This window comes from Mesoplodon bidens, assembly GCF_964165515.1.
Source record: "Mesoplodon bidens genome assembly, chromosome: 7".
Lineage (NCBI taxonomy): Eukaryota > Metazoa > Chordata > Mammalia > Artiodactyla > Ziphiidae > Mesoplodon > Mesoplodon bidens.
The window spans coordinates 89503238-89527578 of record NC_138164.1 but is presented as its reverse complement, the minus strand read 5'-3'; the positions used below and the strand labels follow the sequence as shown (position 1 = coordinate 89527578).

The window sequence follows — 24341 nt, the reverse complement described above, 5'->3', positions numbered from 1 at the left end:
AATACCGCATGATTGTGTCGTGTAAGCTTGTTTTGTGTGAGAGCTGCTGTGGTTTTAGCAGAGAGATTAACAACCGGACCTAAGCTGGCCTCCAAACCTTGCCCTGCTGATGCCTCAAGCTCTTTGAAGTCTGACCATCATACCTGGCAAAACAACAGTGGGAACTAGGATGGTGTCAGATCTAATCAAATTGTTCGCTGCAGCATAGCTAACTATGGGTTCACTAATTGGCCCAATTTCGGATTATATCTTTTGCTACAGATTCAGGACAATAATTTAGTTAAATGATGTTTTTTTTTTCTTATCTCTTCTAATTAAGATTCCAAAGTGGGAAGAAATAGGATTAGACAGAGTCTCAAAACTGTGTTCCCTTTAAGGTGGTATGCAGTTTTGATAGGCTCGCTATGACATGTGAAATATATAGAGCATAGTAGTAACCCAGCTTCTGGAGATTCTGTGAAACCTATATGACATTACTGTATGTCTACATCACTTGGGAATTAAAGTGTAAATATGGGGATGATAATATAATGAACATTAAAATGTGAACAGTATAAAATGACATTTCTACTGTTAAAGAATGTTAATTTGGGTTTACTTTTGACAAATGATTTTATCTATAAGAATAGATGTCTATGATCCACTTTGGTTTTCTTTTTGCTAACTGCAGTATATGTGGGATTTGAAATACCAGTCAATATTTGTGGAGGGCATCATTATCAGAAAAGGTGTATTTGGACTACATGGTTCATGATACTACAACCTAATAATGCTCCTGAGCCAGACATTTATGTTTCCATTTTTAAAATTTTTGTGACATAACTGTGAATTGACATATAAGTTAACTCTCCCTTCCCTCTACCTCTAGATATGGTAAACATACAGTCACCTTACTAGTTCTCGTTTAAGAACTAGAAAAGCTGGTAAAAAAGTGTAGGGGAGTAAGGAAACCTAGGACCAAAGATATCATGCAACACTCTAAATTGTCCAAGGTTGTCACAGTGACTGACACCCTTGTAGTTTGCAAAAGTTTATGCTTTTCTAATATGTAAAAATTTCAAATAATTCCACTGAATCATATCAAGTATATTGTAGTATTAATATAAAGCTAATTTATATGGATGGCATATACTATTCTGGTCTTAATACTTAAGAATGAATCTACTAAGTGCATAAAAATAATAGTTTCTTAATAAATACAGGCTGATCAATTATTCTGTGAGAAAAAGTTCTTGGTGATTGGAGAGGTACTGAGGTCCTGTATTCTGAATTAGGGGCAAAGTATGACAAGACAACCGTGAATAAAGTTGATTTACTTTGATTTTCTGAACTTTTAGTATTTATTTAGCAGACAAAACCCACAAAGATATGATATTTATGATTCTCACTATTTTTGAATCAATTAAAAGCCTACATAAGTATTGTTTATCTTTATACTGAAAATTTGCAGTGAACGGTGAATGTCTTTTGTATATTCCAGTATACCCCAGTAACCATACTTTCTGACTTGAACATAGAAACACTGAATCTTAGAGCTAGAAAACTGTCCCATCACTAAAGCAGGAACCTTGTTTGTAATAACCTTAATAGGGTCTGCACCTAATGTAGTAATACATTATTATTATTTATATTAGAAAATTAGATTACTAGAGTGTGTTAAGATATGACCAAACTGAACAATACAAAATCAAAACAGCATAATAATATTAAATGCAAGTAAAAATGCTGCTCTTATCATGTCATCAAATTAAATACAGCTACATTTCAAATCTTACCAAATCTCTTATGTACTATAATTACATCATAATTACTAATATAAACAGAAAACTGGTTAATGATGATCCCAACATGAGAGAAGCAAAAATTATAGAAACTGAAAAAATACAAATCTAAGTAGTTATTTCATCTTGGAAGTGAAGCTATGTAACCAAGTTATACATTTTATAGAACTTAACTGAGAAGGTACTGTTTATAGGTCACTTGACCAGTGGAACTTATATAATATTTATAGCTGTATTATTTGGGCTATTCTTTAAACTCCATAATTTACCTATATTACATATATTTCAGCAGAGATTTTATACCTAAGTCTGTGACTCTTCTTAGTTCTGGGATAGATACAAAGATGAAAAAGACATAGTTTCCATATATTGAGTCTATTATTATACCTTGGTAAAGCCTTTGGTTATAAAATATTTAATCTCAATATAGAAAATATAAATAAGCCAGAACGGTGCCAGGTATACAATAAAGGCTTCATAAATGCTAGCTATGATTGAATGGAGCTATGGTAAGGTCAAGAAATAAGCAGTATATTATGGTTAAGCAGATATGCTAGAGAATTACTATGTATAGTTTACAAGGATTATCAACATTCAAAGAATTGGAAAGTTATTTCTTTTAACCTGAAGCCATGTTGAATCAACTATAAACTTTCTCTTTTACTTATTCAGAATGCATGCCAGGATTTTAGTGTCATTATTATAGATATGATCCTGCTATGGTTTTTGTAGAGGGGCTAATTCATACAGCTTTATAGGTGATGAATACTAAGTATCACTAAAAATTTACTGTGATTAGACAAATGCTTCCACCTGAATCTGGACAATACTAATACATGCTCCAAAAAGGGAGAAATATTCTTTTGCCTTCTCCAAATAACTCAAAGAAACTAGAGATTACTCGTTAAAGTTGTTCTACCTGTTAGAGGCCCTGGGTGGCTATTAGTAAAAACATATTCAGTTTTCACATGAAAAAAGGCAATGATTTAATAAATCAAAGAAAGGGATGCTAAAAATAGAGATGAGGGTTTTTACTTGTTTCTTTTGCCCCTTGTTTCCACCTGTGTCACATTTTGAGACCATGTTACTCACAGTAAATTCCCACATGTAACAAATCTACCTGCATGGAATCAGAAGGTATTTTTGCTTTACCTGCTAAACCACCTTTCCTTCTGAAAGAAAGCCACGGAGTCAATGTCTGGTATATTATAGCCTTAGACTTTACAGACTAGTATAGTGTACATCTCCTTATTTTTTAAATATCAAGGCAGTTTAAAAACAATATTTATCTGTTGTGCATATCAAAACACTGCCACTTGATGAAGGAATCCTCTTGTTTCCACTGCCCATAATATATCACGAAAGACTTGCTATCTGTTTCCATATGCATCTTATAATGTACAATGCTACATTTAAAGCACTTAATCTTTCATGAAATACATGATTTTATCCTATAACTTCTGTTAGGTTTGATTCTTTAATTCACATTTTTTTTCTAATCACCAAATTGAATGTTATGGCATAAGTAAATAGGTTATTTAGAATATGTTTCACTTATATTTCTATACTTAAAAAAACCCATATTCATTTAGGTTATAAGCCAAAGAGGTAAGGGATTTGATCAACTGTATTGAATATTAACTTTAAAAAAAGAACAACCACCTACTTGTGTTTTGTTTTTAAATACCACTTCCAAATCATAGGGTGACCAATTATAATGGTTCTCTTAGTTTAGGATAGTGGGAAGAAGAGAGAGGAAATGGAACAGAAACCTAGATCTTTTATCAGCTCCAGTGGTAAAGTGTAGTAAAAGGTAGTCACTATTAGAACCTAAAGTTATTCGAAGGAGAGGTCCTACCTGACATGTAAGTCCTTTATTTCTACTCCTCACCCCCAAAATAAGACCCAGTTTGTGTGTGTGTGTGTGTGTGTGTCTGAGAGAGGGAGAGAGAAAATAAACATGATTCATGTTACTGTGCTAACCATCTTCTCTGGGTGCAATATTTTTTTCACTAGGGAATCTCCTTGCTTAGTTTGTATGGTGACAGACATGATACCTTAGACCTCGTTGTCAGAATACTCATCTTGGGAGAAAGGTGCCACATGGAGAAAAAAATTTTATATCTTTCATTAAATATATAAATTCCACCTAAAAGAAAATGAGGAGGCATGTTTTCCTTGTGATGCTAACAACTATAACTTTATCCCTCTAAAAGCGTTAGCAATATTATGGTAAATTACCCAATATTCTGTCAGAAAAACTGAAACAATGTTGAACAATTACAGTGTTGGGTTCCATTTCAATGGTTCCTTTTGAGAACTAAGGCAAATTAGCTCAAGAATCACTATTTCTACACTCTCCTTCTTTTGGCTTTAAGTGGCTTTTGAAGGGAGCATCCCCAGATGAGAAACTTCTAACACTCCTGCAGAGATGACCTGCTTGAAGAACTGGCTGCCTGATTAACTATTAACTGCTCTCAATAGGATTAGATAATTAAGGACATTGATGACCATTAATTAGGAGGAGGGCACATTAATTTGTCACTGGATAGGGCCCTTACAATGATTTATAGGTTAGTGCCACTTGCAAATGGGAAGGGAAAGAGAAAAAGAGAGAGCACCATTAAGTTACCTTATCAAGTGGCCAGCTAAAGAGGGCAGAGGGTCAAAAAAGGGCCAGAGTGGTCACTTAAGGGTGAAGTCCCAAACACCAAAGCGGTGCCAAGCCACATTGACCATCATTTGATGATGAAGTTAAAAATATGCTAATTTATTGGTGGCAATTCTCTCTTTTTATGGTTTCAAGCAGTTAAGACAAGTGGCCTGCTTAAGAGCTTTTCATTTGAAAAGAGATTAAACAAAATGGTTTGTCAAGGCTGCTTGGCTGTTTTATGTCTTTGTTAAAAAAAATTGCACCAGTGACTATACTGATAACTATCACATCACCCAGAAGCCACCTCTCTCTCTCTTCTGAGCATTTATTTCATTAATAAATACACCAACTTTAATTGCTTAATAATGCTATGTTCATTTGCTCTTTAGCAAGATTAAGTTGAAATAAACCTTTTGCACTACTACTTTCTGTCACTATTGCTGGCATAAAGGTCACAAAAAAAGTTTAAGTTTCTGTAGAAAATTTACTTAAAAACGCTGGTGTAAGTTATACTTTTGTTTTATTCAGCACGGAAAGCGGAAAGGTGATTTCACTAATAGTAAAGAAAACTGCTTTTAGAATGTAGATAAGGATCTTCTTTTCTTAGCCATACACAATTGTGGGTAGCATTCACACTCCACACACAAATAAGCACAGCTCATTAACATTTAATTAAACACGCTTTTGAAAGCATTGGAAATATGCAGTCATACTTCTCATGTAAGTTTGGACCTTACTTTTAACAGACGTTTAAAACAAAATCATTTTTGCTATACTCTAATGATATACCATTAAAATTAAAGACAAAAACGGATAGTCTAAAAAAATTATTCTGTTACATCAAAAGAACTTAAAAATATTTAGCATAAAATATCTCCTATGATTTTCATTAAAGTAAAAGAAAAAGAGATACTATTTACCTCAAGACTGTGACTCAAACATAAAAATTCTCTCTTACCTCAATGGTGAATAGCTTCCTTTTTAATTTAAAAGCTAAGTCTTTGACATCTGATGCATCATAAATCAAGTTATTAAGCTGAGGAATCTGCCGTATATGAATCAAACCTTGTGAAAAGAAAATTTAAAAAATTAAAAAAACGCTGTCATTGGATGCATAAATTAAAGAGTCTTACAGCAGAATTCTGTAAATTTACACACAAGCATCCTCCCCCTTTTAAAACTGGAGCTTACTACCAGGAGCAATGAAGCAAATGGTGTGATTATACTCAAGTAATCAAGCAGAATAAGATAAACAGAAATCCTTGTGCGAGGAAAACTAATTGCACTTTGGTACAGAAGTACAGATGTAAAGAAGGATCTTAATACTTGTCAAAACTACAGCCGGTTTGTGTGTGATTTTCTCTTGTATTTACAGTAAGCAAATATGGCTATCACCTTGCATGCTGCCCACGGCACCACTGAGTGATCTTTATTTTATTAAATGCACCAGTAAGCAGCCAGCAAAACAAGGCTTATGGGTTACTGATAACCAGTGAAGCACTAATGAAAAGTATTTCATTTTATACCTTATTAATGACTTGAACAAACCATTGAAGAAAACTACATTTCAGAGCACACTCTAGCATCAAACATTAACCCCCATGCCATCCCAAGACACTCATTTCTGTGGCATGTTAGACCTTTATGTAGCTGTTTTAAGCTTTGTAACAGTGCTAGGTAAACCGTGAGCTTTGGCCTCTTGTCAATAGAAACACGTGCTAATTTTTTCTGACAAGGGCACTGGATGGCTTTTGTGCAGCTTAATGCAGTTTCTGACTAAACTCGGGGTCATTTGCCACAGATGAAGACATGGAAGATTCTTCAGCACGTCTCTCTGCCTGACTCAGCCCATATTTAAAAATTACCATCCCAAAGACACTGATCCCTCAACATGGGGGAAGAAGGGAAATCCAGATCTGAACAAATTAGATAAATCTTATTTACATAATTGCTTCTCTAGTATATAGTTTTGCGCGTGTGTGTATTTGGATGCTTAGTAATGTATTATTGTTAGCTTAAAAGGGTCAACTTCCAACTGCTTAACTTTAGAAATGGCACCTTCAAAAATAATTCACTAAAATATCTGACTTTTTAAACTTAAGAAAATGCAAAAGGTGTTATTAAGAAGACAGCTTTTACATACAAATTAAAAATATCTCATACAGAGTTATTTAGTAAAATATATTAGAAATAATCACACCATACTTCCACGTGCACATTTCTCATTTTAACCTTGTAAGTGCTTGTTTAGCTAACTGTTAAATCAGGAGGCCTTACAGAGTGAATCAATCATTCATCAGGTCCTTCTAATTAACAGAAACTTTACTTATCATCAGAATCACCCATCAATCTGTGGCAAACAAAATTGATCAATCCAGAGATTTCAGCACAAAAAAATCATAACTTTTCAACCCTTGAAATGCTTCAATCAAAATAATATTTTTTAAAATATAAAATATGATTTTACTAAATTTATAAACTCATAGTACTTATAAATGATACTCAGATATAACTTATAAAGATAATGTTTAACTTGAGTTGTTTTAACATAAAATGAAATAATAAATTAAAGAAATAGTTTATCCAGTTATAAGATACATAAGTCCTGGAGATGTAATGTGTACCATGGTGACTACAGTTGACAATACTGTACTATATATTTGAAAGTTACTAAGACAGTAAATCTTAGAAGTTCTCACCAACAGAAAAAAAAAAAAGTGTAACTATGTGTGGTAATGGATGTTAACTAAAATTACTGTGGTAATAATTTCTCAATATATACCTATATCAAATCATTATGTTGTAGACCTAAAACTAATACAATATTATATGTCAATTATAGTTTAATACAAATTTTAGAAAAAAGAAAAAAAAAGGGAAATAGTTTAACCTTAACAGTTCTCTTCCTACCAAAGCAATAGTAATATATTAAATGAATTATATAGAGGGTTAATTTGGGCATACACCACATGAACACTTATGCAATGATCATGAGGCAAATTATTTTATGTAGTTTGTGTTCACAGTTTATATTTTCTAGCCTTTTAAAAAATACTCGATTGTTAGATCATGCTATTTTATTATTTTTTTTAAAAGGTTTTATGCCAACTCTTTAAAACCCCGGTGGTCATAAGTATCTTATAATCTTTTTGTTGGTAGACTCTAGAAATTGCCACAGTCCTACAATCACAATCTTACACAATCTTGTAGCAGGCTTCAAATAAGCTATTCAGTCTTTAGACTAAGGTTTTCCATGGAAGTATAGTAGTTCCACAATAATAATAGCAGTAATTAGTATTCATTCAGAATAATAAATAGGTAAAAACTTAGTATTCACCATACTCTATATTCAGCTTAGATTTAAGATAAGCATAACTACTAAACTTACCCTATTGAGACAGTTCTATGTAGGAACTTTTATTTAAAAAAATACCCAAATTAACCAAATGACTAAAATACTATTAAAAGTCAAAAAATATAAGTAAGAAGCCTGATTACTTGACCTGTGTTTATACTAGGGTGGTAACATTTTAAAACTTGCTAATAACTCTAACAACAAAATGATCAAAGAAAAGTCCGAATATAATAAAAGATGTTTACTTTCTGAAAATGTGATTGACTAGGACTTTTTAACTGTAATACAGTATGAATTTTATTTATCATACAGCTAAGCTTTGTAAAGTATAAACCACTATACATAGCTGTTATTATTAGAATTTATATAATATTTATTTCTAACGTGGTTAATAAGTAAGACTGATTTCACAGCAACTTTAGGGACAAAATGTACATCTGACTGAGCCATGCCTTAGTACCTGGGTTTGACACCTTTCAAATAGCTACTGTGCTTCTTAGTCATAATGTAGTTTGATGACAAGCTGCCACGAAAGATTGGCCAGGAAGGAAAAACGTTTAACAGATATATTAAAAAATAAAATTCATGCTACATGACAGTAGATATTATGACTGGACAAGATTCTTCCAGGCAATTGGAACACGCCCTTTTCATTATAAAGATGTTGCTTACCATGATAATCCTTATATAATGGGTTGGTTTCTTTCTCAGAACCAATAAATGATTCCAGACCAACTACTGTATCTGACAAGTTTGTAACACGAGCAATAATTGCTTTATTCTGTAAAACAAGGAAACAAAAGACTCATGTTATATTTAAAATATACCATCTAGACAATGTATTATGCCATCTCAATGACAAATTGTAGAGAAGATAGGCTATCAACATGGAGAAATAACTTAAAAGTTAAAGCTACCACAGGTGGAAAACTGGATGAAAAATATGGCCCATGTAGGTATGCTATTTTAATTCGAAGAGCTGAGGGGGGCATACCTTAGTTTTCACAGAAAAATAGTTTTTCTCTTGTCTTAAGGGGCAAGGCTATCTTTATTTTCATATACTATTATTTTTTCAAATTACTTTACCCAGTGCCCATCGGAAAATCTGATAAACATCAGAATTTAGAAGCAGTATATAGCACAGTATAATGTATAAGGGAAGATCCCACTAACATCTGTCAACTGGGACCACGTCCCAGCCTTATAATAGCTGAGGTCCTCTGTATCATATTAGAAACATGGAAGGGTCCAGCTAAGAGTCTGCAGCATGGCCAGCTCTGCAGTCTTCTATTCTCTCTTTCCAGATGCTGCTATTTGACTCTGTAATAATGATAAAGGCAAAGAAAAGATTGTAGATGACCAGCACTAGACTAGTAGTCTACCCTTTCCTTCCCAACACAACCAGACCTGAATCAAAAATACTGCTGAACAATACATTATAAAAGATGTCACATTTTAAATAATAATAGTTCTAAAATACCCAGAATTTCATGGCTATAAAAAATATAATAATTAAAAATATAATCACAATAATCTGCAGGTTTTCTTGAATTATTTTATTTAATAAAGTTCAGTATTCCTTGTAACTCCTGATAGGGAGATAGGTTTGAAAACTATTTTATAGGCTATAACACGTTAGAAAAACATTTGATCTGAAGATCAGGATAAGTTGAAAGATTGTTGTTTATAAAATGTTATAATTTTGAAACTCCCATTTTATACACTGATATACCATTTTAAAACTAATCCTTAAGAAAAAGTATGGGAAATGTAAAACAGTCAAGACAATTTACAGTCTCATGCTATGTCCCCTGTTAAGAAAAGTCCAAATATAATCAAATATGTTCACTTTCTGAAAATGTGATTGACTATTGAGCTTACTGGTATTCCTCTGTTTAAATTCTCTTGTAAAGATCGCATAAGAATGAAAAATAAAAGAGGGTTGGTTAATGTTAACTGACTTGGTTTGAAATACACAGTAGCCTCTGTCACTAAACATTATGCTGAAGTGACTAGTTAACTCACATCTAGGGCAGTACTTTGCAACTCCTCTGTAAGTAGAAATGTGTGTTATGAAGAGAATATTACAGCCTTTGAAATAGTGCTCTTAAAAGGAAGCAGCAAAAGTAATTATCCTTAATTGTCTTTAATACTTTCAATCACGGAGGGGGGGTACCAAGAATAGAAAAACGAACATCATTTGGAAATGCCTATTTTTTCCAAGGCAATTTTTCATTCAATGGTGAGAAAATAATCCAGATTGATCCCTTACTTTCAGTTCTATGCCACAGGGGATGGTCCTACTCCAGGAATAACAGGGGTTTCAAAGGCCATAAACATGCTCCTCTCAATATTTCTTTAGCCAAAGACCATTATATCGAGCTCATCCAGGTTGGGTTTCAGCCAGTTATTCTTCACCCAAACAAAAATGTCTGCCAGACATTCCAACAGCTGGGAGACAGTTCACAATGAGTCAACTTGAAAATGATTCATTGTGCTGAGTACTGAACAATGTTGGGGTGGGGGTGGGGTATGGCTGAGTTGGCTGTAGAGGGTGAGAACAAGTGGGAGATGAAGAATAACCATGTGGTTCTCCCATTAAGAAGGATCTTAGATAACAACCAGCAGACTCTTATCATTTCATTTTTAGGATAAACTCAACTGGGAAGAGTACTCCTGCCATGGACCCTCAGATGAACAAGCACTTATAAAGGCTACTGACAATATTTCTTAATCAAAAAGGTCAGATTTCCTTTTATCTATAAATAGAAGACTGAGCCTTTGTATCTAAATATCTGAATCTAAAATTATAAAAGTCAATTTTTGTTACGACTCAAATATCAGGATTTCGGTGATATAAACTAGGGCTTAAGAATGATAGAAATTGTAAGGTTTAAGTATGGAATTAGTCTTCCATTCTAGTAGTATATAAGCAAGGTCCTGCGTATTCAAATGGTCAACTTGACATTTATTTCAAAGAAGGTTTCTTTCCTTAATTTAACCTTAAAATTGACTAATAAACCACTTAACATCCTGTAATATTTATCTACATTATAAGCCTTTTTAAGGTAATTTGCGGAAGATTAAAAATATCAATTATCCACCATGCAGAAGAAAACTGATGAATTAATATAAAAGATACAGACAGCCTAGATTTTAAAATCTCATAAACTCATACATATATTTCATTTGTCATATTGCTAAGTTCCATAGATTTACATCAGTTATTAACTACAAACGAAATTCTATCTTAAAAGCTTCCATGAAGTATCAGAACAAGAATAAACTTTTAATCATTACCATAAAATAAGTTACATTTGACAGTGAGCTTACTGCTTTCTGCACAGCAATTCTGGAAAACAGTTTATGTAATGTGGCAAACCAGATTAATTGTGAAAGTTGTATAGATATCTGAAAAATGTCTATAAAATAAAAAGCACAGGAAATTATATAAGAATAACATCTAAGTTTCTGAATGAGATGAATTTTATCCTAAACTCATGAAGTCTTCCAATTATCTGTAGGAGCATAAAAGATATTTGGGCATGTAAAGGTACTTACTTTTTTAAAAGTTCAAATAGTGTTACAGATTACTTCTTTACCTCCAAGATTCATAGGGAATGTGGTATATTGATGTAATCGTACCCTTAAACCACTCTTGTCAAAATGTCTTTCAAATCATAATATTAATACTAAATGGTCTTTTAGATAAAGGTAGGTAAATTTACTTAAAAGAATCTAAAATTAACTGCTTTTAAAAATCCTTAAAAGCACAATAATCACAATTCACTTTAGGAATAATGCACTATGGACAATAAATTGTCTTATTATAACCTGTAATGTTCAGAAAGCTTTAGCATAATGATTTTAGCAGAGGCCTGGAAACTGTAACTTCTATATTCTCATCTTAAGAGATTCTAAGTGTTTTTATGTTATTAGCCAAGATGCGAAACCTCTTTAGTCTACAGTATATGTATGTAGTTGGAAATGGAGAAGTAAAGGTATTTGTGCATCTATTACTTAGACATAAATTTTGAATAATTTTTGTGTTAAATTTGAAGTTGTTGCAATATAGTGGCCAATAAGGAATATTTGACTAAGGACATTCAAGATTCACCAGTATGAGTAAATTAATGGTTACACCACATGCATGGCATAATGACATCACCCAAATATATACAATGATACTGCCACTCTTCCTTCCTGCCCATCTGGATGTGAAAATCTAGGATGACTCAAAAATCTTTTTTATACTAGGCAAATCGCCCTTCAGTCCTGGGTGAAAGTTGTCAGCTCTGGATAGTAGCCAAGACATGACTAGGAGGGAAGCCAGAAGAGAGCCAGGGTCCAGGAGTTTTAAGAGTTTGCTGGCAATCCCAAATAGCATTGTATTAAGTTACATAAAAGGTTCTTAAAACTTTCTGTTGTGGTGTAATTTCTTAAGTAATTACTTAAATTTAAATTATGTCAAATGATGTTGCAAATAAAAAAGGCAAATCGGAATGTCCAGTTGACTACCTTCTTACTCCAATTTTAATTTCACAAAAAAACTTCACAGAGTTTTTGGTTTGATTGTTCCTTGTTTGGTTGCATAGAATGTTTCCTATTTACTTCTACAGAATGGTAACCTCTTTTTATTAGGATATGCCAAATCCATTAAATAGATTTTAAATAAAGGAAGGTTAATTTAATGCTATTTTCCAATTCAAAGCTCATAAAGCCAAAATTAAGAACTTTGTTAAGAGATAAAAATTCAACTACTGCCACAGGAAGCTCTCTTTGTTTTCTAATAAAAATAGTTGAGATACCTATTTAGAGTAACCAAGTAACAATGAGAATATATCAAAAAACTCTGAATATTTCCTTACTTACTTGGACTTAATTATCTCAACAATATAAATGATATAGTTTGTACTAATACAATATATACTTCCAGGAAAGATTTTAGCAAGATAATTAAAAAGTAATTAACCAATCACTTAACTATCAAGAAACTTGAAAGGAATAAATCAACTGACATAAAGCATTTGTGAAACGCCTCAAATTAAAATAAGTTCTTGGGTTACTCAAATAAGAAAGACAGCAAACACACAGTATGAAGGGTAGTGCTCCATCTGAGTATGGCACGCACATCAGATTTGGGACTACAATAGCACAAAAGCACTATCAAGTTAATATTGAAAAGTTAAAGAAATATTTAAATTACTTTATGTTTGACCCTACTATGTGAAACGATGTGTGTGTCTATGGTGGGGAGGGAATCACCACAAGAAAAGCAAGTATTCTACTTAACAGCTCAAGTTATAATAACATTTTTTGAAAAATGATATTAGAAACAAACATACCACAACTCATGACATTTTTTTTGTCGTGTAATCAAAATAAACAAACTTGAATGAAAGGATAAATCTAGGGATATTTAACGAGGTATTTGTTTTTCCATGCTTATTAAGTTCTCCATTCAATTGAAATCAAGACTATGAAATAATAAAATTAAAACAGTTATACAGTTTGTAACTTTTTACATGCCTTCCCTCACCTTCTCAGAGTTGTCACTTACTTCTGTGGATTAGACTCTTATTTTACTAAAAAAAAAAAATTGATAGTGGGGAGATAATTATATTCATAATTAATTTTGAGTTTAAGAAAGAATATAATTTTATCAAAATTATACTAATACATATTAATAATAATATTAATACCTTAGTGAAGGTATTAGATTAAATCTTTCCAGATTTAATACTGAACTTTATTCAAAGTCACATACAATTTTAAAATATGGAGGAACTTCTGTAAATTAAAAAAATCCTAATGGCAACACTCTCTTGGTAGCATTGTATATTGATATTCATGTAGGGAAATCATATTTTGGTTCCTTTTTCTAATGTTTAAAACATATTCACAAAGAAGCTAATGGTAAATATACCTACCTCAAGGGCAAAAGAAATTGCTGAGTATGTTGCCAAATACCAGGATTTTTACTAGGATTAAGCAATGGAGCCATATTTTTTGTTTTCCATCTGATCATATACTTGTTATTCTATATTTTGGTATGAAAATGTTGGTTCCTTAAAACTGAAGCATTTTTTAAAGAACACATGATATTATTTTCAGATATATTATTTACATTTACCTTGGTCTCAAATACTACATGCTTTGCAGAACATTTGTTTACATCAGTTTTATTTTTTAGTAAGTTATTATATAAAACATTACAAAAACTTACATATTCTGAAAACCCTTATAAATGGACTGAACAAAATGCTGGAATGAACAGGCTGAACAGAATAATGGCAAAATATTCAAAATTAATTTTAGGCATTTTTAATAAACTACACATCATCTAGTTTCATATTACAGAAATTATTCCCATGGAAATTTACTTGTATTTTAAAATCTTTTATGGGTAACTTCCTAAATCAGAAATTTGTTGCTCACTACTTTATACATGAAACCCTTAAAATGCAATTCGCAGATGTCCAAAAGCTCACACTCTGCCTGGAAAAACAACTGCTAATATCCAAATATCAAACAGAGCATCCAGCTGATGTTTGCGATGCAGTGGTAGGTTAAAGATACTAAAATTTAAAATCAGCTTAGAATAATCCCATATTGAGTATAAAATTATAGCCTGTCATCAGGAACAGGCTGACAGAGCCAGGTCCAGATGGGAGACTGGCTGCGAAAAAGGCTGAGGCAGGTGGGAATATGATGGGAACCTGACGGAAGACAGGACTACTCCCTCTGCTGGCAAGGTTCTCACCTGCTTGAATTTTTAACTAATGACTAGCTTTCCTTCAATTATTTAAGATATAACCAACAAATTATGTAAGGTGTTCCTTTTTTAGTTGGCTGTTCTGTGTTTGCACATTTTCAAACTCAGGGTATCCTATTTTTTCACCAGATTAATTTCTCAGAGATATAAGGATCCAATGTTTCACCAGGAGGTCCAATTATTTACTTATAATTTAATTGCATCATAAGCATAAACAAATGTAGAATTGCTTTTATAAATATTAGGTCTTTAAAAATTAAAAATGCTTCTGATTTATGTTTGTTGATATATATCTCTTCTGGAAGAAAAAATTTCTTGGGCTACAGACTTCAGAATCTCTTTCTCAGGCTCTGCATAATGCCCCGTAATGAAATAATATAGAAATGAACCATATAAATCAACTATACAGGGAACAAGGAAACAGCATGTCACAGCAAAACAGCATAGATGTACAGCGCCAAACCCATCTGATAATCTAATGATCTGAGTTTACAGATATTATGTACTAATATATAAGAAATTAAAACCTAATGTTTACACAAAAATTTTGTTAAATTTTACAGAAAAATTATTCAATATTTGATTTTCAATGTAAGTTAATAGCTGCAGCAAAAACATTTAGTAAAAATCTGTTCTAAGATTTTGGCCTACAACCAGAAGCTCCCAGAACAGGAGGGATCAGCTTTTTCACCCACTGTTCTCATCTGAATCCTGGCTTAAAAGCTATTCCAGCTCCCAGCTTTCCAGAAGGCTCCATCCCAGGAATCCCTGCCTGCCATTTGGTTTGCTGATTTTAATCTCTCAGGACTTTCTTACAGTGGCTCTACTATGCTGAACTGGCACTTGCTTCTAGAAGTGAGTTATTATTAAACCTGTAGGTCAATTGTGGCACTAAAAACTCTTCGGAAGCTTTCAGCCACTGTGTACAATTTGCTAGTCTAATTAAATATTAATTCTAAGTGTTACATTTTGTGGCTAAGAGCTTTTATTTTCCATCATCAGCCTGGAAGAGAAAGAGGTTACAAGGCTAATTTAATCTCTCTCCCGTCCTCCCCAACATTAAAGATTAACTACATAGGGTGCGAAAACATTATTAGAGAAGTGGGAACTCTTCATAGAGTAATAATAATGTAATTAATAGCAAAGGGCTAAAAAATAATGTTAGGATATAATATATGACCTGGTACTTAAATAGCTTTAAATTATAATTTGTTACAAGCATGTTTTGTCTCGATATTAAGAAATAAGTATCGCCCTTCTTTGAAGACAGTAACCTTTCTTTAAGGGAAGGTATGCATCTAAGTATATAAATAGGAATAATTCAAAATTTGCATTTTCTTATAGGTGTTTTTCAGAAAGCTTGTAACACCCAAATAAAAAGCTTAGTAATTCTATTTGTAAAATAAATACAAAATTAAGTAAAGTTGTACTTCTTTTCTGTACACAAAAGTGATGTAGTAGAGAAGAGTCTATAATAAAAATAATGTTAAAGATCCTTCCTCTTTTTTTCTTCTATCATGTTCAAGGACACGAAACACAGAGTCCCTCCCCGATTCTGCTCCCAGAACAGTTGTGTCCATGCCTGGACATTGGGCATTATAAAGACTATGCAGTCCAGCAGCCAAAGATTCCATATGCCCCAACAGATGACTCAATCTCCATACTGTGATGAGACATTTCACTATTTCTATCATTGATATATTTGAAAATTTTGGCTCTAAATAGTACTTTAACAACCATCACCACTACTAGGAACTATATAGTATGAATCGCCATATGAACCAAAACTTCATAATTTTAGGGAAAGCAAAAAAGTATTTAAAGTCAAAATTATTTTTCATTGTATGCCTTATCAAATATGATTTGGTTAGATTAATTATAATAAAAGGTTTCTAAATGACTCTTTTTACTTCTGAAGACACACATGAATCTTACTGACAGTTTTAAATATGCTACCCTTATTTAATACGCATATTTACACTAAGACAAAATGGTACATATACTGCTCCTAACGCTCTACATAGACAGAAACTTATAAGAAATTTGGAGTTTATTTGTGTAAAAACTTTCAAACATCCTGGACCAAGAAAGTAAATTAGAAATATAAGTATAATGCATACAAGCTAAGATTTGATTTAAAAAATTAATCAAACACTAGATTGTGCAATATGAAATAGAAAAAAAAAACTGGAACTATAAAAATTTATAAATACAAGCGTATAGGAGCAGAGTTGAAACACAGTTCTATTATTTGTTGTTGTAAAGAAAAACAGACTCTGTTTACACCCAAACAGACTTGTATGAAGTTACTAAATTTTCAAAGACTGGAATTTGACAAATATGGTAAAATTAATATGGGTTTAATATGATTCATTTCATTAAAAAATTCTTTTTAAACTTTTAAAAATGTTAAGTTTTTGCAATCTATATCAGAGTAGTTGACAAGGTCTAGAAAAATTAAGGCAGATTCTTAGTTGAGAATATGAAAAATTGATACCCAGAATATCCAACTTTATCCTTTAATAATTGATAGTTGTGATCAAGAGATTGAATCTGTAATTTTCAGCCTTAAGTATCTGTAACAAACTGTATTTAAAAAGACCATTTCAAATAATAATTCTCCTTAATAAAGTATATTTAAAAAGACCATTTAAGATAGATTAAGTTATATGGCAGAAGGTGTTGTTATGCTTTCCTATAATGATGCTCATATCAACAATTACAAAAAAAATATTTTCCAGAATTTTATAGTTGTAAACTCATAAGAGTCTGTTGTTCCCTTACCATACAATTATTCTTAGGTCTTGTTTTAAGAATAAAAGATTTCACACTGAGAGAAATTCACAAGGCCACTGGAGTCCACATTTCATAATCCTATATTAGTGGTTAGTTCTATAGCTGTCCATTGCTTGCCTTAGAGTTTAGCTGCTAAAATACTCAGCATGAACACAAAAGTTTATGGATGTGAAAAGGTTTGTTCTGAATTTCTCCACACTGAAACATACTGCACCATTTACTTCAGTGGGTTCAAAGTTTTCATATATTAATATTATAGAAGATCGATTTGAAAATATATCTATTAAAATAACACACTAAAACTTCATTCAATTTTCAAGAGACATGTAACAAGGGCCTGTCTTCCTGCTTTTCTTCAGAAAATGATTTTTCCTTGGTATAAGCTAACTAATGCTGGTGATAGTTTTCTTCAGTGAGGTAGCTGGAGGCGGGGGGAGGGTGGGGAGGGAAATTCCACAGATAAAATTGTTGGAAAATAGTGGTTTATGATAAAAACTGAATAAGGTTATTACTGACCAAGTGCCAGTGATGACCAATAAAAATATGTTATAGGCCAGTTTCAAATCTAAAATCTATTCTGAATAAAAGAAAGTTTAAATAGTTTACCAACTAATGTTCTATAAGCAAATACATTAAATGTTAGCAATACAAAGAATTATTGTAGAATGAGAAAAAGTTATTTCATATTTTATCATCAAAAATGTCAAGGAAGTTTTCATTCCTGCATTATTATAGTTAAGGAGAAATTTATTGGGTCGTTTATATTAAAAAATTCCTTAAAAGTGTAGATTATGACAGCTTGAATAGATTAGCAATAATAAAAAGTAAATTTTCTTTTTGAAAGGAAAGCTGTGAGAAAGGTATAGAAATTAACCTTTCCTATTTTAATTACAACTTTAAGTGCTTTAATATTTATTTCCTGACAGTTTCAGGTAAAAGTGCTTTCAATCAATAAAAAATACAAATCAAGAACAACCTGTCACAGATTGTGTAAATAAAATGCATAAGCTAGGGGAAATTTATTTTCCTTTCGCCTCGCCAATATAATCATAATAAGGCATGAAACTAAGTTTCTATTTCCAAAAAGATTAAATGTTATTGGTCACCATTTTTCTTAAGCAGAACTGTCACTGATAATTGAAAATAAAATTAATTTAAAAGGCACTAAATATTTGTATAATTTGCAAGTGGATGACAAATTTCACTAATAGTAAGCCAGTTCTCATTTATAAGACCAAAAAACATTAGAGTTTCATATATTGCGAGATATGGAAATCAAACAGTAACCAATTGTAACAGCTTCAAAGTTATCTCCGTGTAAAAAAAGGTCGTTAAAAAGTTTCGAAGGGTGTACATTTGTGTTTCTAACAGTAAACAGGAAAAAAAGCAGCAGAATGTTCAATGTAGCTGAATATAACAATTTTTGACATGGAAATTTATACTTAAGATTTTAAGAGTTGAAATAATATTCTCATACTTAAGATAATAGGAAGGAAGAGTTTCAAGGTAGGGTTTTAGTTATTTTTCTTAGATGTAACTTTTCCTCTTTCTTTTTCAATCCATGATAATCTTCACTCGACAACAGTTTTGAACAGTTGAGTTGTGAGAATGTGAGCAGCTGCTGTTATTATAACTAAAGGTCTGTCTACTGCTTGAGTCTGAGAGACCACATGTTCGGCTGTCCTCTCATCTTGCCATCCTCACCAATTAACTATTAACATGGAGGGCCGTACACATGCTCTTGGGGGCTCTTTAACAGGCTTCTTGGCGAGTGGAACAACTACACAGCAGGGATCTGGGAACTGAGTAATGCTGGAATATAGGGGAGCCGTCCATAGTTCTGCTCCTTCTAATGACACTTTGCTCCACAGTTCAGCATGTAACAAAGTCTGTATTTAACTTGGCCATTTTCACATACATTTTTAATACAGTGTCTTTGGGCAGATACTAAAACTATATTCTAGCAAGAGACCAGATGAGTAATAATACTACTTCACAGGGAGAATTGTTTAGGACTTTATATGCATACATATTTTAAGACATTCATAATATATTTGATGAATAATTTTAGTGTTTTCAGCAAACAGATATTTAGAATTTATTTTATCCATTTGTTTCAATGTATGCTTGTTATTTCCTGTGCTGTGATGAAAACAATCTCTAACCCAATGGAAATAAACTATTTCAAGTTCAAAGTTATGAGGCTGAGCAGAAAATAGTTCAAATGCAAATTTAAAAATAATTCTTTTCCACTCTACTTGCAAAAGTCTTATTACAACAATAAGTTAAAGTCAGTTTCGAATCTATGTCATTATTTTCCCTATTTTAACTTTTCCCGCTCTGCAATTTCCTTAACTATGTGTTCCTTCTCTACAATGAAATTAAACATGGGAAGCATGCCAAAAGTACAATAAAGGGTAACTAATCATTACTGTACAGGTCTGACAGAATGTTAATAACTAAAGTAAGAACACTGATTGGCTATTTTTTTTTGAACTTCATGTAATCTTTATTTATTTTTAACATCTTTATTGGAGTATAATTGCCTTACAATGGTGTGTTAGTTTCTGCTGTATAACAAAGTGAATCAGCTATACATAAACATATATCCCCATATCTCCTCCCTCTTGTGTCTCCCTCCCACCCTCCCTATGCCACCCGTCTAGGTGGACACAAAGCACCGAGCTGACTTCCCTGTACTATGTGGCTGCTTCCCACTAGCTATCTATTTTACATTGGGTAGTGTATATATGTCCATGCCACTCTCTCACATCGTCCCAGCTTACACTTCCCCCTCCCCATGTCCTCAAGTCCATTCTCTACGTCTGCGTCTTTATTCCTGTCCTGCCCCTAGGTTCTTCAGAACCATTTTTTTTTTTTTAGATTCCATATATATGTGTTAGTATACGGTCTTTGTTTTTCTCTTTCTGACTTACTTCACTCTGTATGACAGTCTCTAGGTCCATCCACCTCACTATAAATAACTCCATTTTGTTTCTTTTTATGGCTGAGTAATATTCCATTGTATATATGTGCCACATCTTCTTTATCCATTCATCTGTCGATGGACACTTAGGTTGCTTCCATGTCCTGGCTACTGTAAATAGAGCTGCAATGAACATTGTGGTACATGACTCTTTTTGAATTATGGTTTTCTCAGGGTATATGCCCAGTAGTGGGATTGCTGGGTCGTATGGTAGTTCTATTTTTAGTTTTTTAAGGAACCTCCATACTGTTCTCCATAGTGGCTGTATCAATTTACATTCCCACCAACAGTGCAAGAGGGTTCCCTTTTCTCCACACCCTCTCCAGCATTTATTGTGTGTAGATCTTTTGATGATGGCCATTCTGACTGGTGTGAGGTAATACTGCACTGTAGTTTTGATTTGTATTTCTCTAATGATTAGTGATGTTGTGCATCCTTTCATGTGTTTGTTGGCAATCTGTATATCTTCTTTGGAGAAATGTCTATTTAGGTTTTCTGCCCATTTTTGGATTAGGTTGTTTGTTTTTTTGATATTGAGCTGCATGAGCTGCCTGTATATTTTGGAGATTAATCTTTTGTCAGTTGCTTCGTTTGCAAATATTTTTTCCCATTTTGAGGGTTGTGATTGGCTGTTTTTCCCAATCTAAGAGAAATAGATATTTTATATACTTTTAATGTAGTGTTACTTTATATAATATATTCATATAAAGGTGTCACACTTCCATTATCTATAGATGTTTAATTATATGACAAAATTTCCAAGGATATCAAACTGCATTTCTATTTCCTGTCAGAATCTACCTTACTCTCAAATACCAAGCTCAAGCATCCAAAATATGTACATATACTGATTGTCTGCTCCATCCATTCTATCTTTCATATTTCTGAAAAAACTCCAGGAGGAGGGGACCTTGTTTGTCTTGTTCACTACTTTATCCCCATGGATGCCTAGAATAGTACTTGCAATAAATATTTGTTGATTGAATAAATTATTCAATCACCATTTAAACCTTGACTTAGAGTCTGCAGAGAAGGCACTGGTCATAGTCGAGAGGAAGTTGATGTATGATGTTAAAAAGAGTCATGTTACAACAACGTGATGTTACTAAGACTTCAATGGCCATCTGACTTCAGCCAAGGTTCCTAACCTGTCTAAGCTGTGAGAAGATCCTGTCCAACCTGTAAGAAGATCCTGTCCATGTTGTTCATAAAAAGAGGCAGAAAGCTTAAGAATTCTATTACTTCGATGGACTTGTGTACCTTAGTTTTTGTAGCCTGATCTCTGTTCAAATTCTCAGTCTTGGAGGTCTGTTGAAGTAACAATAGTGAAGGTGACAATTGTTGACATATAATGAGTGTCTACCATGTGCCAGCACTGGGTGAGCACATGTTATTGCTAATCCTCTGAATTTTTACAAATGAAGAAGCTAAGGCTGAGAAAGTTAGGACTTGACTAAGACCAAATAACTAATTGGGTCTATCTCCCTCCAAAGCCCAGGCTCTTTCTATCATTGAATGCTACTTTGTGCACAGTCTGCTTCTTAATTTTGACCCTATTTTAGAACTTCCATTGAATAAGCAGCAGAGCGTGGTGGTTAAGAGTATGGTACTTGGAAGGGAAACACTTAGATCTAAATCCTGCCACTCAAGTAGCTGTGTGATCTTGGGAAAGTCACTTAAATTTTCTGTCCCTTTTTCCTTATCTATAAAATGGAAATAATGATAGCACCAACAATATAGGATTATTATAAGGATTAAATGAGTTAATATTTGAAAAGATCTTAGGACTGCAACTGGCCTATAGAAATCACTATGTAAGTTTTTATTAAACAAACTCACAGTTCCCTGGTTCTGTGTATGCATATGTCTTTGGTTAGCTTTGTAAGCATATGGCTTCCGCTTCTTACTCTCTTTTCTTAGCCTAAACATTGTGATTTTCCTTGCCAGTCTTTAAGAGTTATTTAGAGTTTTATCCACTATTTATATCATGACTGGTTTAAGCAAACTGTTAAGTTTTACATTTTCTCCTAAGTATTTTCATAAAAAACCAAATATATGGTCAGATGTCATGCTCAAAGAGCAAGGGAATAATTTATTTTATTTTATTTTATAGCTCCACTGATATTAGGACCAGAAGACTACTATACGATAGCTAGGCAAAATTGTCTAGGGAAGAGACTGTGGTATAAGGTCACCAAAGTCTTATGTTTTCCTATTTCCATTTCAAAATAGGAAAAACCTTATGTTTTCCTATATCCACTTCAAAATAGTCTCTTTACTGGTATTTTAAAAAGCAGAATTTAAATTATATCTTTTTCAGTTTTACAAGAATTCAAATATATCTATAAAATACCAAAATTCAAATACTGCTTAATGTTCAGTGATGTACACAGGATGATTTGAAGTCTTCTGATAGTATTACTGCTCTTCCCTCAGAGGCTAGAGGAATCACTGTCACAAACATTCACAATAGGTTTGGAATCTCTTCTCTAAATAATAATGATGATCACTACCAAAACGGCCTTAGAAATTTTTTTCTTTCTTTTCTTTATTGCATAGGCACCTTTGCAATAAATTTTAAAATTACATATACACGTATATTTATTTCATAATTATTTTGGTTCTTAAATTTAGGTCTTTGATTCATTCTGTATTAATTTTTGTATATGGTGTGAGGTAAGGGTCCAAACTTCATTCTTTTGCGTGTAGCTATCTAGTTGTCCCATGCCATTTGTTGAAAGGTTATTCTTTTCTTATGAATGGTCTTGGCACCCTTGTTGAAATTTTGTTGACCATAGATGTATGGGTTTATTTCTAGACTGCCAATTCTATCCCATTGTTTTATATGTCTATTCTTATTCGCGTACTCAAGTACTCCCTGGAGTCCTCCAAATTTCAATTACATCTGCTATATTTCTGTTAATGTAATTAAATGTAAAGTTCTCACAGACCTTTGGAGTGTCACCAAGCATAGTCCCTGTTTCTTTGATTTGCTTGAATATGTCATATAAGTTCAGACCTCAGTTGTGAAACAGGGATAATGCTTAACATATCCAAGGACAGGAGCTTAATTCAGATGAACCCTTCAAGTCCTTTCTATTTAACTCTAAGGTTAAAGATTTGAGATTTACTAGCTTTGAGAGAATGAGTTCCAGAATACAAATCTGTTAGATATTGTAGTAGAATTTTGTCATAATATGGTTCTAGAATCTGATTTTCTGGGTTCAAATTATGGTTTCTCAAGTATTTAACCTTTATCTAATTTCTGAATTTCTCTATACCTCAGTTTCCTTATAGGTAAAATGGAGATAATAGCATTTACATAAAAATTCTATAAGAATTGGTAGGTCCTGACTTAGTGTTTTTTATTTGCTAGTTGCTCTCATTATTGTTATAATTGCTACTTCTTAGAGAAGTAAAACAAAGCTCAAAACTTCTCTGCTATAATTCATTCCAAATCAAAGTGTTTTAGTATGTACATTAGAAAAGATGATTTCAGTGATTTTAGTTAGACTTTCACATTCCATTCATTGCAGCAGGTATTTCAGTTATATTATTTCTACTATCATGTTATAGTGTATGTGTACATATATACATACATACTGTGGAAACAGTCCCAAACTTGCCCCTTGAACACTCTCAAGAACTTTTTTGAACCAATGAGGAAATCTTACAAAGACCCCTCGTTCTCTGGGGAGACGCCTCTTTTTATGAGAGTGTAACTTCAGGAGAAATATATATAGAAACAAGGAGGGAAGATGGGGACTAGTCCTATTCAGATCATCTTTTTTTTCAATTTTTTTTTTTACTGTGGTAAAGTACATATAGTGTAAAGTTTACCATTTTAACCATTTAAAAAAAATAAATTTATTTATTTATTTATGTTTGGCTGCATTGGGTCTTCATTGCTGCACATGAGCTTTCTCTAGTTGTGGCGAGCGGGGGCTACTCTTCATTGTGGTGGCTTCTCCTGTTGCAGAGCACGGGCTCTGGGC

The 24341-nt window shown here is 32.7% G+C and overlaps 1 protein-coding gene across 2 annotated transcripts in view; it reads right to left on the bottom strand.

Moving 5' to 3' along the window:
• Positions 1 to 24341, bottom strand: part of ELP4 (elongator acetyltransferase complex subunit 4) — a 233716-nt gene that overhangs the window by 127234 nt on the left and 82141 nt on the right. For both annotated transcript variants that reach the window (XM_081241480.1, XM_081241479.1), the window contains exons 8-9: positions 8462 to 8570; positions 5393 to 5499 (exon numbers count right to left, since the gene is read on the bottom strand). In XM_081241480.1, the coding sequence (XP_081097606.1) occupies positions 5393 to 5499; positions 8462 to 8570 (216 nt within the window). The remainder of the gene's footprint in view (positions 1 to 5392; positions 5500 to 8461; positions 8571 to 24341) is intronic.